General features: G+C 37.5%; 1 protein-coding gene across 3 annotated transcripts in view; it reads right to left on the bottom strand.

The window, feature by feature from the left end:
* Positions 1 to 12,403, bottom strand: part of GTF2E1 (general transcription factor IIE subunit 1) — a 34,958-nt gene that overhangs the window by 6,311 nt on the left and 16,244 nt on the right. For all 3 annotated transcript variants that reach the window (XM_082839003.1, XM_082839005.1, XM_082839004.1), the window contains exon 3: positions 2,985 to 3,186. In XM_082839003.1, the coding sequence (XP_082695129.1) occupies positions 2,985 to 3,186 (202 nt within the window). The remainder of the gene's footprint in view (positions 1 to 2,984; positions 3,187 to 12,403) is intronic.

Raw genomic sequence — 12,403 nt, 5'->3', positions numbered from 1 at the left:
ACTTGAAGTCTTGGTGCTAGAAAAGAAGGGCAGCTGGGGAAGTAGTTACTGAAGAATTACATATAAATTCTATCTAGCAATCATGCACACATGCTTTCATAATTCTGGAAAATCCGCTCTTATACCACAGGGTGAAAGTTACATTGGTTAGAACAACCCATCATATTTATATTTAAGTTTCTCAAACACTGAATCCTCTGGTGTATATAAATGCATTAGGTGTATATAAATGATTGAGGTTGTACAGATTAAGATGTTTAAATAAGTCTACTTAGACAGAGGGGAGAATGAAATAGTGACATAATCCACTTAAAGACACTAGTCTGGTGAAAATCTCTCCCAGTAACATCTTTGATGAGTATTTTGTTTAAAAGCAAAACAAAAACCCCAAACAAAACAAAACACATGTTATATTTTAAAAAGCATGCTCTCAGCTCAACTCAGAAGAATTCAAAGTAGTTCTGTGGGCTTTTCCCTTTCTTTTGTGTGCTGAGAGGCTAGAATAGTATTCTACAAAGCCAGACTTCAACTCAGAATTAATATTCTGCGACTCACCAAATAAGGCAAATCTTTATGCAGAGATCAGCTTCTTTTCAAGTTGTATCTGTCCATCTCTGCACCTATGCTGACTCTCCAAATCCAGGCCCAACCATTATTTCTACCCCCCAGCAACCATGATCTGTTTCTGAGTCTATTTTTTTTTGCTTCTTACTTCTACTATCCATGATCTTCTTAGTCTGTTCCAGGTTGGATCATTCCTTATCTTTCTCTAGTCACTTAACGTTTCCTCATCTCTATGAGTTTCCAGCCTTTCTGCTGCTCCCCGTTTTATCTGATCGTTTCACTTTCAATGTGCTCCACATTCTTTTGAATATACCTGATTTTCTGTGTGTCTAAGCTCACACCTTGTCTTTCTTTGCCTGCTACTGATGCTTTTCTGCATCAAGTTCTAGGCATGACTGTCCCTCCCTTTCTGTTTAGACAGCTCTTTTATTGCACAAACTATCTTCATATTTCATGAACTACCTGCTTATTTAGTATCTGTTCTGTATCTTTCTCCATACCTTTTGCTGTGTTCCTTTCTGTGTCTGCTGACTGATTCTCTTGGCCCTATGTTTCTCCTTTACTTCTCTGCCATTTTTCCTAAATCTTTTCCATGAATCCTGGATTGTCTCCTGTGTAGTGGGCTGTCTCACTCTGAGCCTAAGCAATACTTCTTCATTTAAGTTCTGTATCAGTTCTCTCTCTCAGAAGCCATTCACTGTTTTTCCTTCTCTTTGGTCCTACTTCATATCTGCTTACTCCATTGCTCCTCATTTCTTCCTGGGCCCACTCACATCTACTTGAGTTTTGTCTCATGTTTAGTTGAGATTTCTCTGACGTATCCATGTCTCTAACTGGCCCATTACATCTCTCCCTGAGAATACTGTGTTTCTGACCAACCTCTGGAGGTAATCGTGGGTTCATCCCATCCCTCCCTCCTGTTCTGCCTCTGGATATCTACAGACCCACTGCCACTTTTTCTATCAAAAAAAATGCACCCTCTCTAGTTGTACAAACCATGCTGATCTGGTCACTTAATCCATGCCTTGTAACTACTGCCTTTAGCTGTACCAGGGCTGCTTTGTAAATCACTCTTTCCTATAGCTTTTTCATCAGTTATTTGCTGGCCCACTCTGAGTCTAGGCCTACGAGGCCATCTCTCTGTACCCAATCTATCTATTTGTCTTATTATATTTTAAAGTCTTATGTTACAGCTTTTTTCCATCTTAAAACAGGACACAAGGAAGGGATGGTCCAATTTTCTGTGCTTGAACATTTTCATCTAAATGTGACCACCTTAGGCTAGCTCCCCTGGTGGTGCCAAGAGGAAAACCAACAGGCCAAGTTCGGCAGAGTAAGTATGGAACAAATCTAGATCCTTGAAGATGTAACTGAGCTGTGGAATTAATTCTCAATTGTGCTACCTAAGGACTTCTGGTCATGCTAGAAAGTTTTTCTTACTGTTGAAGCTACTTCTAGTTGGTTTTCTGTTATCACAGATAAAGGTATCCTAACTGACACAGATGCTAGAAAAGAAAATTCACAATAACTTGTACAGATACAAAACCTTCTGTATAACTGGATTGTTTTTAACCACCAAAAAGAAACTCAGTTTGCTCAGGACTGCCCAGAACTGGCTTTTCTGCAGCATCAGTACCAGAGGGCACAAAATACTAAGAGTGCTCCCAAAATCTATAGAGTTACAACTTGGACTACTGTGTTCTATGGAAGGGAGTAGACGGGTATAAACTCTAAAAGCCCTCAGCTTGAAACTGGGAAGAAGAAAGAAAAAGGAAAGAATAGGAGAGTACTCTCTGACCTCAATTCTCAGTTATACTTTTCAAAGAAGAAAAGCCACTTTTTATGGCATGGCAAAATTAAGGCTGCCTCTGCAATTCAAAAATTAGGGTACACTGACAAAAATAGGGAGCCACAGTAAGAAGTATTAACCCATAGGTAACACCCACTATACTTCGCTTTCAAGAAAGTTGCATTGAAAACTAAGGAAGGCAAGAAATGTGTGGTTAAAAACTTCAAAAACAAACATACAAAAAAAGTGAAAGCTGTATTCCTTAAAGAACTTCAGCCTTCAGAACTTGACTAGGAAAATTCAGATATCCCCAAAAGGCACAACCAATTTAGGACTAACTAACAATTGGCTGAGTTGCAGTAGGCCCAAGCAGATTGAGTACTTAAAAGTCAAACCTGACTATTTAAAGATTTTTGCCTAGGGCTCATACTGTTCTGCATTCAGTACAAACAAATTTCATCACAGGCACAAGTTAATACGACATGTGTGGCAGAGCTTAGAATCCACATAATCTTATAGTTTTTAGTCTCCTGGTAAATTACTTACCCAATCCTGCTCTCCAAAGTACAAGTAGTTAAAACAAGGGCAAGCTTAAAAGTGTTCTTGGTAAGAGCACAGGGCCTACACTCACCTCTGTTTCAGGGCTGGTATTTCTGTGGGTTCTGGCTCAAGTATTTCATAGGCCAAGTTCACATCCTCTGTCTCTCGAAGCAAAGCATAAATGGGCTCAATTTGTTCATTAAACCTTGCCAAAAGTGTGCGTGCATCTTTTTTGGGCATTGCTGATTCATCTTCTTCTACCTCTGTATGGCAAAAAGTACAGCGGAAAGTTCCTATAGAGAATACAAAAGTCTCAGGTCAGTGAAGAGAAATTCTCAAGACTAGCCTTTAGCAAACAGTTTATATCTCCACTCTTCCTCCAACATTTTATTATTAAAACTTTCAAAAACATGGAAAAGATTAAAGAAGTTTACAGTGAACATCCATGTGCCCACCACTGAGATTCTACAATTAACATTTTTGTATATTTGATTTATCACATATCTATCCATCTATCATTTTTTGAAGCATTTCAAAGTAATTTCACCCCTCACTGCAGCACAGCAAACAGATTTTAATCACAACATTTCTAACATACATATACTTACTTTAACTTAAAATCAAATTCTTTACAGCTTACCACTGAAACCTGTATCCTTTTCCAACAGTTTTCTTTTTGCACAGTACACATTTGAGTCTATGTCATGGGGAAAGCCAAATAAGTACCTAAAACCGAAAGTTTCTGGTCATTCTGTACATTGTAACAAGGTTATTTCTTCAAATTTATTAACTATTTACATCTAAATAACTTTAACCAATCCACTTCCAAAATTAAAGTTCAAGAAGCCTTTATTGTTATTTCTACAGCCTTCACATTCAGCTTATAATTATATTGTAGTAATTCCTTAGAAACATCACAGATTTTTCACTTCTACTATTATTTCACTAATCTGGGCCACCATTACTTAGCCTGAAATTTAGCTTCCTAAATCTGGTCTTTGAACCTTTAGGCTCTCCCTCTCCAATTCCAAGTTTCCTAGACCACCATTTGAATCATCTCATCCCCCTGCTCTAAAGTCTATCTGATGGCTGAAGTTCTAAAGTCCACAGCATCAAATCTAAATTTCTCATCCTAACATTCAAGAACCTGTATAACTTGATCCAAAAACATCATAACCCTACCACAGTCCTTTACTTGTCAAGTAAATTCAAACACTTGAGAAACAATATATTAGACATTAACATTTATCTTATTTGTATAAGTGCTTTCTTTCTAAAGCACTTCAATTTACACTTTTTGATCCCTATACCAATCCTGTAAAATGACGTCAGAACTGAGGATCTGAGTTTTGTGATTCGTCCAAAGGCACATAGGCAATAAGAGAAAAGTAATAAAAGCAGCTATTGTATACCGAGTGCTTACTAAGTACCAAGTATTGCCAGTCATCTGAAGACAGTATCATTATTATTGCCCATTTAAATCTGTAAAATACAGAGGTTCTAAGGGGTTGAGTAACTTGCTCAAGATCTTATCACTACTAATTGGGAGGTGGTGGCAGGATTCAAACCCAATCTATTATGATGAAACTCACACTCTTAAATATTACTTAACACCACTAGCCCCACTTGGATCTCCAGTTTGGTCCTTATTCCCAATGCCAGGGCTATGCATCCTTCTTTTCTAACCTAATTAACCCAAGAGATTAAAAGAGATCACACAAGCACTTAATGTCTGGCACATAGTAAGTATGCAAACATTTAGTTTTAAATAGCCCAATATATGACTGACAAATAACCCCACCCCCAACCCCTCTTCCCCTAGTAAGGAATAAACAAACTAGACATCTCTGCTTCAACATTAACACTAGATTCTACTGATGTATTTCAAACAGAATAAGTTTCTTTACTGCCTCTCACACATAAACAACCAATCACAAGTAAATTCTTTGTTCATATACCCTGTCTAAACACTCTTAATCCATCTTCCTGCTATCCATATACTACCTCATCTTTTACATCTATTTCAAATAAGTGAGAGAGAGAAAAGCAGCCCCTCATAGCTAAGAAGGAACCTAGCACTCATAGCTAGGCTGTGATGCTTTTCTGCCAAACGGAATCTCACAGATCACCAACATCAGATAAAAGGTCCTCTGAGACCATGATGCAAGTGAGGCAAAACCAAGCCAATCTGAATCTGTCTGAATATAGACAAAAGCAAGATCTCTGCACAACCACACACACACACACACACACACACACACACACACACACACACAAACCCAGCTAACACGAATGACTGCTACTTCTTTACCAATTACAGTTTTAGCCTCACCCTGGTCTTCTCACCTCTGGGATAAGATTTATTAAGATATCCAATCATAGAATTACCCTCACTTCTTTTTTTGTTTTGTTTTGTTTTGTTTTATTGTGGCACGCGGGCCTCTCACTGCTGTGGCCTCTCCCGTTGCGGAGCACAGGCTCCGGACGCGCAGGCTCAGCGGCCATGGCTCACAGGCCCAGCCACTCCGCGGCATGTGGGATCTTCCCAGACCGGGGCACGAACCCATGTCCCCTGCATCGGCAGGCGGACTCTCAACCACTGCGCCACCAGGGAAGCCCTACCCTCACTTCTTGATAGTACCTAATCCACAGCAAATCCCCACCAATTCCCTGAATCCTCCCCAATATTATCTAACAAAAGCCCATATTCTCTAAGTTTATTCAGCATAGTCTTGCTGAGATACATGGTTTCTTATGGTGTGTGGTTTCCTTGCTGCAGAAAGCATCAACAAACCCAATTTTGTACACTGTGGGCATGATGGTCTTTGACTAATGGGCATCAACATAAATATTCTGGCTTAACTGATCAAGAATACTATTTACCAAAATAAAGAAAGAGGAAGAACAAGTTTGTTTTTCTTTGTGGGAGAAAGATACCTTTCTTGAAGAAAGATAAATAAAGATACCTTGCTTTAGATATCTGAATCTATGTTGCCCACTGGCCATCAAAATGGATATGTCAGAAGCCAACTTATTACAACAGCTTAGAGCTCAAGAGTGGAATTTAAGACTAGAAATTTTAATATGAGAATCAACAACATATAGATAGTAACTGAAGCCATAAAGTAGATCAGAGTATCCAGAGATTAAAGAGTAAGAAGCATGGACAGTCAAGGTATAAACCCAAGGAAAGAAGAATCCTTGAGAGATAGAAATGGTACAGCCAGAGGGATAGGATGGCGTTTCAAGGAGGAAATGGTATGGCACTAATTTTCAAGGTCAACAAGAATTGAAAGCCAGCCTTTATATTTAGTAACAAAGGGTAAATAGAGACCTTGGCTAGAGACGTTTTAGTTTGTATGCTATCTTAGGGTATTCTCTAACTATTCCAGCCTGCCTCAGTCTCTTCTCTTCAACAGAAATACAAAGAAAATAATCCATGTGGGAGTTAAAACATAAGTCATACAGAGGCACACCTCAAATATATTGCAGGTCCAGATCCAGATCACCACAATAAAGCAAATATCGCAATAAAGTGAGAGCGAGTCAAAGATTTTTTGGTTTTCAGTACATGAAAATGTTATGTTTACACTATACTGTGGTCTATTAAGTGTGCAATAGTATTAGGTCTAAGAAAACAATGTACATACCTTAATTAGAAAATACTTTATTGCTAAAAAATGCTAACCATCATCTGAGCCTTCAGCAAGTTGTGGTAGTAACGTCAAAGATGCTACTGACCACTAACCACAGATCACCATAACAAAGATAACAAAAAAGCTTGAAAGATTGCGAGAATTACCAAAATGTGACAGAGAAACATAAAATGAGCAAATGCTACTGGAAAAATGGCACCAACAGACTTGCTCAATGCAGGGTTGCCACAAATTTCAATTTGTAAAAAATGCAATGATCTGTGAAATGCAATAAAGCAAAGCACAATAAAACGAGGTATGCCTGTAAAGTAAGGTCTAACACAGCTCTCAAATACCTGCTGAATTGAAAAACAAAGATGTGGGACTTATGTTGACTGCTGAAAAATGAGCGCTTACAGAGACCATCAAGGAGAACTACAGAATACTGCAGAAGAAAAATTATCTAGTTTAGTAGTTTTCAAATTATCTTTAAAGGAAGAAATCCCATTCCTCAAGTGAAAAAGTACCTAAACATAAAAGTAAGTGCTCTGGTTGAAGAATAAAAAGATAGCTAAGCAAAGGGCAACGCTATAATCCTCTCATTATATGTCTTCAAAGCATTACAAATCAGCCTCCTCAATGTCTTGTACCAGGAACACTTTGCTGCAGAGCCTTTGTACTTGCTGTTCCCTCTGCCCAGAATGCTTTTCCTCCAGAGAGTTAAATGGCTCGTCTCTTAACTTCAGACCTTTACTCAAGTCACCTCCGTGAGAGCTTCCGTGGCCAACATTACCTAAAATTTCAACACTGTCCTGTCCTCCCTTTCTTTCTCCTTAACATTTGTCACCATCAACATACTATGTTTTATTACCTAGTTTATTAGGTTATTTATCATTGAGATTGTCATGTTACCCAATGAAAAAGAAATGTCCTCCCAACTACCGCATTTTTCTCTTGAAGATAACATACATTCCAAACTTCAGTGTTAAGTAAACAAATCAACACACTTGCCAGTGTAGCTTAACTGTATAAAATAGCAATGCTTTTATTTTGGGAAAAGAGAGAGAAAAATAGATCACTGTTAACATCATTTCATAGAAAGATGATTTCAGAATGATAGTCCTTGAACTTGAATAAATTTAGTTTCATTAAAAAAAAATAGGGAGAAAAGAGAAAACACAGTATAGTCATAAGGAACCTGAGTTCTAGCCTCATCTAGGTACCTTTCCAGAGACCCAGGCTTAATGTAGATTAAGGCTTAACAAGAATTACTTGTAGAGGGCCCATTTTGCAGTTCTGAAAAGAGTGGCTTTCATATTACTGTCAAAAACTGTGACGGGTCTGAAATTTTACCCCACTCGTAAACTAACAAATTATCCTACCATGGTTTTATAGATGCTGAAGACAGACACAAGACTTACAGATTAGAGAAAAGAACTTTATTACTCATGGCAATAGCAGTACCAGTATCAGGTTTTGTGCCAGTTCCCTGAGTCCCATTTCCCATAGGGTAACACAAAGATGGCCAGGTGACAACTGTACATGCAGTGGATCATGTTCCATGAAAGAAACCCTGAGCTTAGGAACCCAAACCTTTTATAATGGGCATAAACATGCTTATCTTTTGCTCTGTAGGGTGATACTACCTTTACCATGCTGGACACTAAGTAAACACACTCTGAAGGGAGACTTTTTTATTATACTGAATAGCAAGCAAACCTGCCTTTTGCTCTGGAGAGAAACAATAACTCTATCTTCCAAGGCTGCTCACTATATAAACCTCCTTGAAAAATACAGTCTAGAAAAAAGGCAGTCAGTAGCATCTCTGCTTGTAAAACATACAAGACATGTGAGAGACCCATGGAGAACTGTCTTCCAACAACAACCATGTCTGGCAAACATTACAAGAAGAAAAGCTAGCCTGACATCTGAGTCTTATGTTTATCATAAAAACACAAGTTGTAGACAAGAAAGCAGCCTGTCAAAAGCCAGACCTGGAGTCCGAGAAAAATAAGAAATTCTACATTTTATGGAAAATGACTTAAGACTAGCTTAACATACCAGGAGCATTTTTTATAAATTTTACTAAACATTATAAAAATGCAAATCAATTTCCCCAAAATCTGAAAGGGAGATGGGGCTCAGCACACACTGTACGAAGTACCATTCTACTGAGGGGGCAGTAGTGTAACACATATAGACACAGAATCTGTCATCCAGACGCTTAAAGTTTAATAGAGATGAAAGGTATCTGGAGACAAGGAATCTAATGCATACCCCTTGTGGAGAGCTGCTGTTAAGTAATCAATATAAATATCCCAACTCTTCTTGAAACTGGACTATACTATACTGCACAGAATATACTATTCAATAAGAGAAGAAACTGGAATTGAAACTCAGAGCTCTTTAGCATTTTTCCCTTGCCACACATAAGACCAAAAAGCCACATAAGGGAGAACATGCAAGCTAGATCAAAGAATGTGGCAGCAGAGAGAAAATGAAGGCTACAAAGATTCTTCAGGCAAAGCTTGACAGATGATGAGATAAGGAGAAAAAGAAGAGTTCAATGACAACATATATGTCTGATCATATACACCCATAAACCACACACACACACACAAAAACTTAAAAAGCTACTTTACAAATATTCCCACGTATTCATCATAGCCAAGTCTGTGTAACAGTATTATTCAAATCTAACATATGAGGGAATAAAGACTCAGAGAAGTTAAGTTCACCAGGTCATAGTGTAAAAGCAAAAATCATTAAGCCTGGATTCAAATACAAATCTTTCTGATTCAAAAGAGTAAATTCACCGTACCATCCTGAATTACACATCCTTTTCCTAACCTCCTATCATCCCTGCCAGCTACAATTTAGCAAACTTTTCCCATGTATATACATAGGTTCTAATTTTTAAAAATATGGAACAGGAGAGGATTTGTAACAAAAAATTTATTTAACATTAAATGTGCATCACATGCCTGGCATTGACTCAGCTGAGTCTTAATGTATCAGGTTTGCAAGAAGGATTAAAATATATCCAGATGTAGATAATTACCAGGCATTGAAAATAGGGAGAAAAAAGATCTTTTAAAAATAGATATTTCAAAATTATATTTTAGGGTTGTCCATGCAGTAGTATACGAATGTCCCAATTCTATGACTCAGGACTCTCTTAGTGAAGTTAAGTTATTACTCCAAAATGAGAAAAGAAATAGAGACCTACTTGTTGGGATGAGAGGGAAAGAAGAGGGACAGTGAGGGGAAAGAGGGCCATACAATTTTAAGTTTCTCCCAAAATAAGAAATGTAAAAATAAAAATAAATGTAAAAATAGAAAGGAATCAAGAGACATGGGGGAGGGGAGAGAAGGGACTGGGAACAAAAGGAAAAACAAAAAACAAAACAGTAATGTTCAACAAAATTCAAACTTAACACTTTCCTTTGCTAAACACAGAAGAAGAAAATTCAGGTAGTGTCTATTATGCTGGCCAAAGTCTTCTACTTAACTGTTTACTCATCATTTCAATTATGTGAGTATTCAGTCAAGGGAACAATGAATAAATACAGGTAAAACCAAACTGGAAAAAAATGTTTCTCCTCCTTAGTTTAACAAGAAGAAAATGCTTTGGAAATTTATCATAACTGAGGAAAAGGGAAGAGGACATTATGGGTCAAATCCCCAAATAATTAGATATTACTTGGATTGTGGTTCTTCCTTCTTCGCTCCAAAATACACAATGAATAGGTCACCAGCTAATGCCTAGAGTCCACAGTCAAAGATTTATCAAACATATTAATTGCAACTGGAATATTACTCAGCCATTTTCCTACCAAAAATAAAATCAATCAATCAATCAAAATAAAAGAAGCCCAATTGTTTTGATATGCTACAGGTGCTGCAGTGCTGAAGCAGGAGTCATGCTGCAGCCCAAGTCCTCAAGGCTGGCCAAAGAAACAGGCAGGATCAAACCTTCCCTGCTGCAGAGTTCTCAATCCAACATGGCACAATTAACGTACCAAGGATTTCCCACATTCTGCCTCCCTAAATCTTGCTAATCATCTTCTGAGCTGCTTTTTTGGAGCTCACATTCTACTGGGGAGTAGTCAAGACAAAAAATAATGTCAGGGGTTGATAAGTATAATAAAGAAAAACAAAGCAGGTGGCCTCCTAGAATGAGTTTGGGAGTGTTCCTCCCCCTGCTATATTTTGGAAGAGTTTGAGAAGGATAGCTGTTAGCTCTTCTCTAAATGTTTGATAGAATTCGCCTGTGAAGCCATCTGGTCCTGGGCTTTTCTTTGTTGCAAGATTTGTAATCACAGTTTCAATTTCAGTGTTTGTGATTGGTCTGTTCATATTTTCTATTTCTTCCTGGTTCACTCTCAGAAGGTTGTGCATTTCGAAGACTTTGTCCACTTCTTCCAGGTTGTCCATTTCATTGGCATATAGTTGCTTGTTGTAATCTCTCATGATGCTTTGCATTCCTGCAGTGTCAGTTGTTACTTCCCCTTTTTCATTTCTAATTCGATTGATTTGGCTTCTCCCTTTTCTTCTTGATGAGTCTGGCTAATGGTTTATCAATTTTGTTTATCTTCTCAAAGAACCAGCTTTTAGTTTTATTGATCTTTGCTATCGTTTCCTTCATTTCTTTCTCATTTGTTTCTGATCTGATCTTTATGATTTCTTTCCTTCTGCTAACTCTGGAGGGTTTTTGTTCTTTTTTCTCTAATTGCTTTAGGTGTAAGGTTAGGTTGTTTATTTGAGATGTTTCTTGTTTCGTAAGGTAGGATTGAATTGCTATAAACTTCCCTCTTAGAACTGCTTTTGCTGCATCCCATAGGTTTTGGGTGTCGTATTTTCATTGTCATTAGTTTCTAGGTATTTTTTGATTTCCTCTTTGATTTCTTCAGTGATCTCTTGGTTATTAAGTAGTGTATTGTTTAGCCTCCATGTGTTTGTATATTTTACAGATTTTTTCCTGTAATTGATATCTAGTCTCATAGCATTGTGGTCAGAAAAGATACGTGATACAATTTCAATTTTCTTAAATTTACCAAGGCTTGACTTGTGACCCAAGATGTGATCTATCCTGGAGAATGTTCCATGAGCACTTGAGAAGAATGTGTATTCTGTTGTTTTTGGGTGAAACGTCATATAAATATCAAGTCCATCTTGTTTAATGTATCATTTAAAGTTTGTGCTTCCTTATTTATTTTCATTTGGGAAGATGTGTCCATTGGTAAAAGTGGGGTGTTAAATTCCCCTACTATGATCGTGTTACTGTCAATTTCTCTTTTTATGGCTGTTAGCATTTGCCTTATGTATTGAGGTGCTCCTATGTTGGGTGCATAAATATTTACAATTGTTATATTTTCTTCTTGGATTGATCCCTTGATCATTATGTAGTGTCCTTCTTTGTCTCTTGTAATAGTCTTTGTTTTAAAGTCTATTTGGTCTGATATGAGAATTGCTACTCCAGCTTTCTTCTGATTTCCACTTGCATGGAGTATCTTTTTCCATCCCCTCACTTACAGTCTGTATGTGTCCCTAGGTCTGAAGTGGGTTTCTTGTAGACAACATATATATGGGCCTTGTTTTTGTACCCATTCAGCCAGTCTATGTCTTTTGGTTGGATCATTTAATCCATTTACATTTAAGGTAATTGTCGAGGCCACCATCACCCTGATACCAAAACCAGATAAAGATGTCACAAAAAAAGAAAATTAGAGATCAGTATCACTGATGAACATAGATGCAAAAATCTTCAACAAAATACTAGCAAACAGAATGCAACAGCACATTAAAAGGATCATACACTATGATCAAGTGGGGTTTATCCCAGGAATATAAGGATTTTTCAATATACCCAAAT

The sequence above is a fragment of the Leucopleurus acutus genome (genome assembly GCF_964270905.1).
Source record: "Leucopleurus acutus genome assembly, chromosome: 5".
Taxonomy (NCBI): domain Eukaryota; kingdom Metazoa; phylum Chordata; class Mammalia; order Artiodactyla; family Delphinidae; genus Leucopleurus; species Leucopleurus acutus.
Note: the sequence above shows the minus strand (reverse complement) of the source record. Positions and strands in the feature narration are given on the sequence as shown.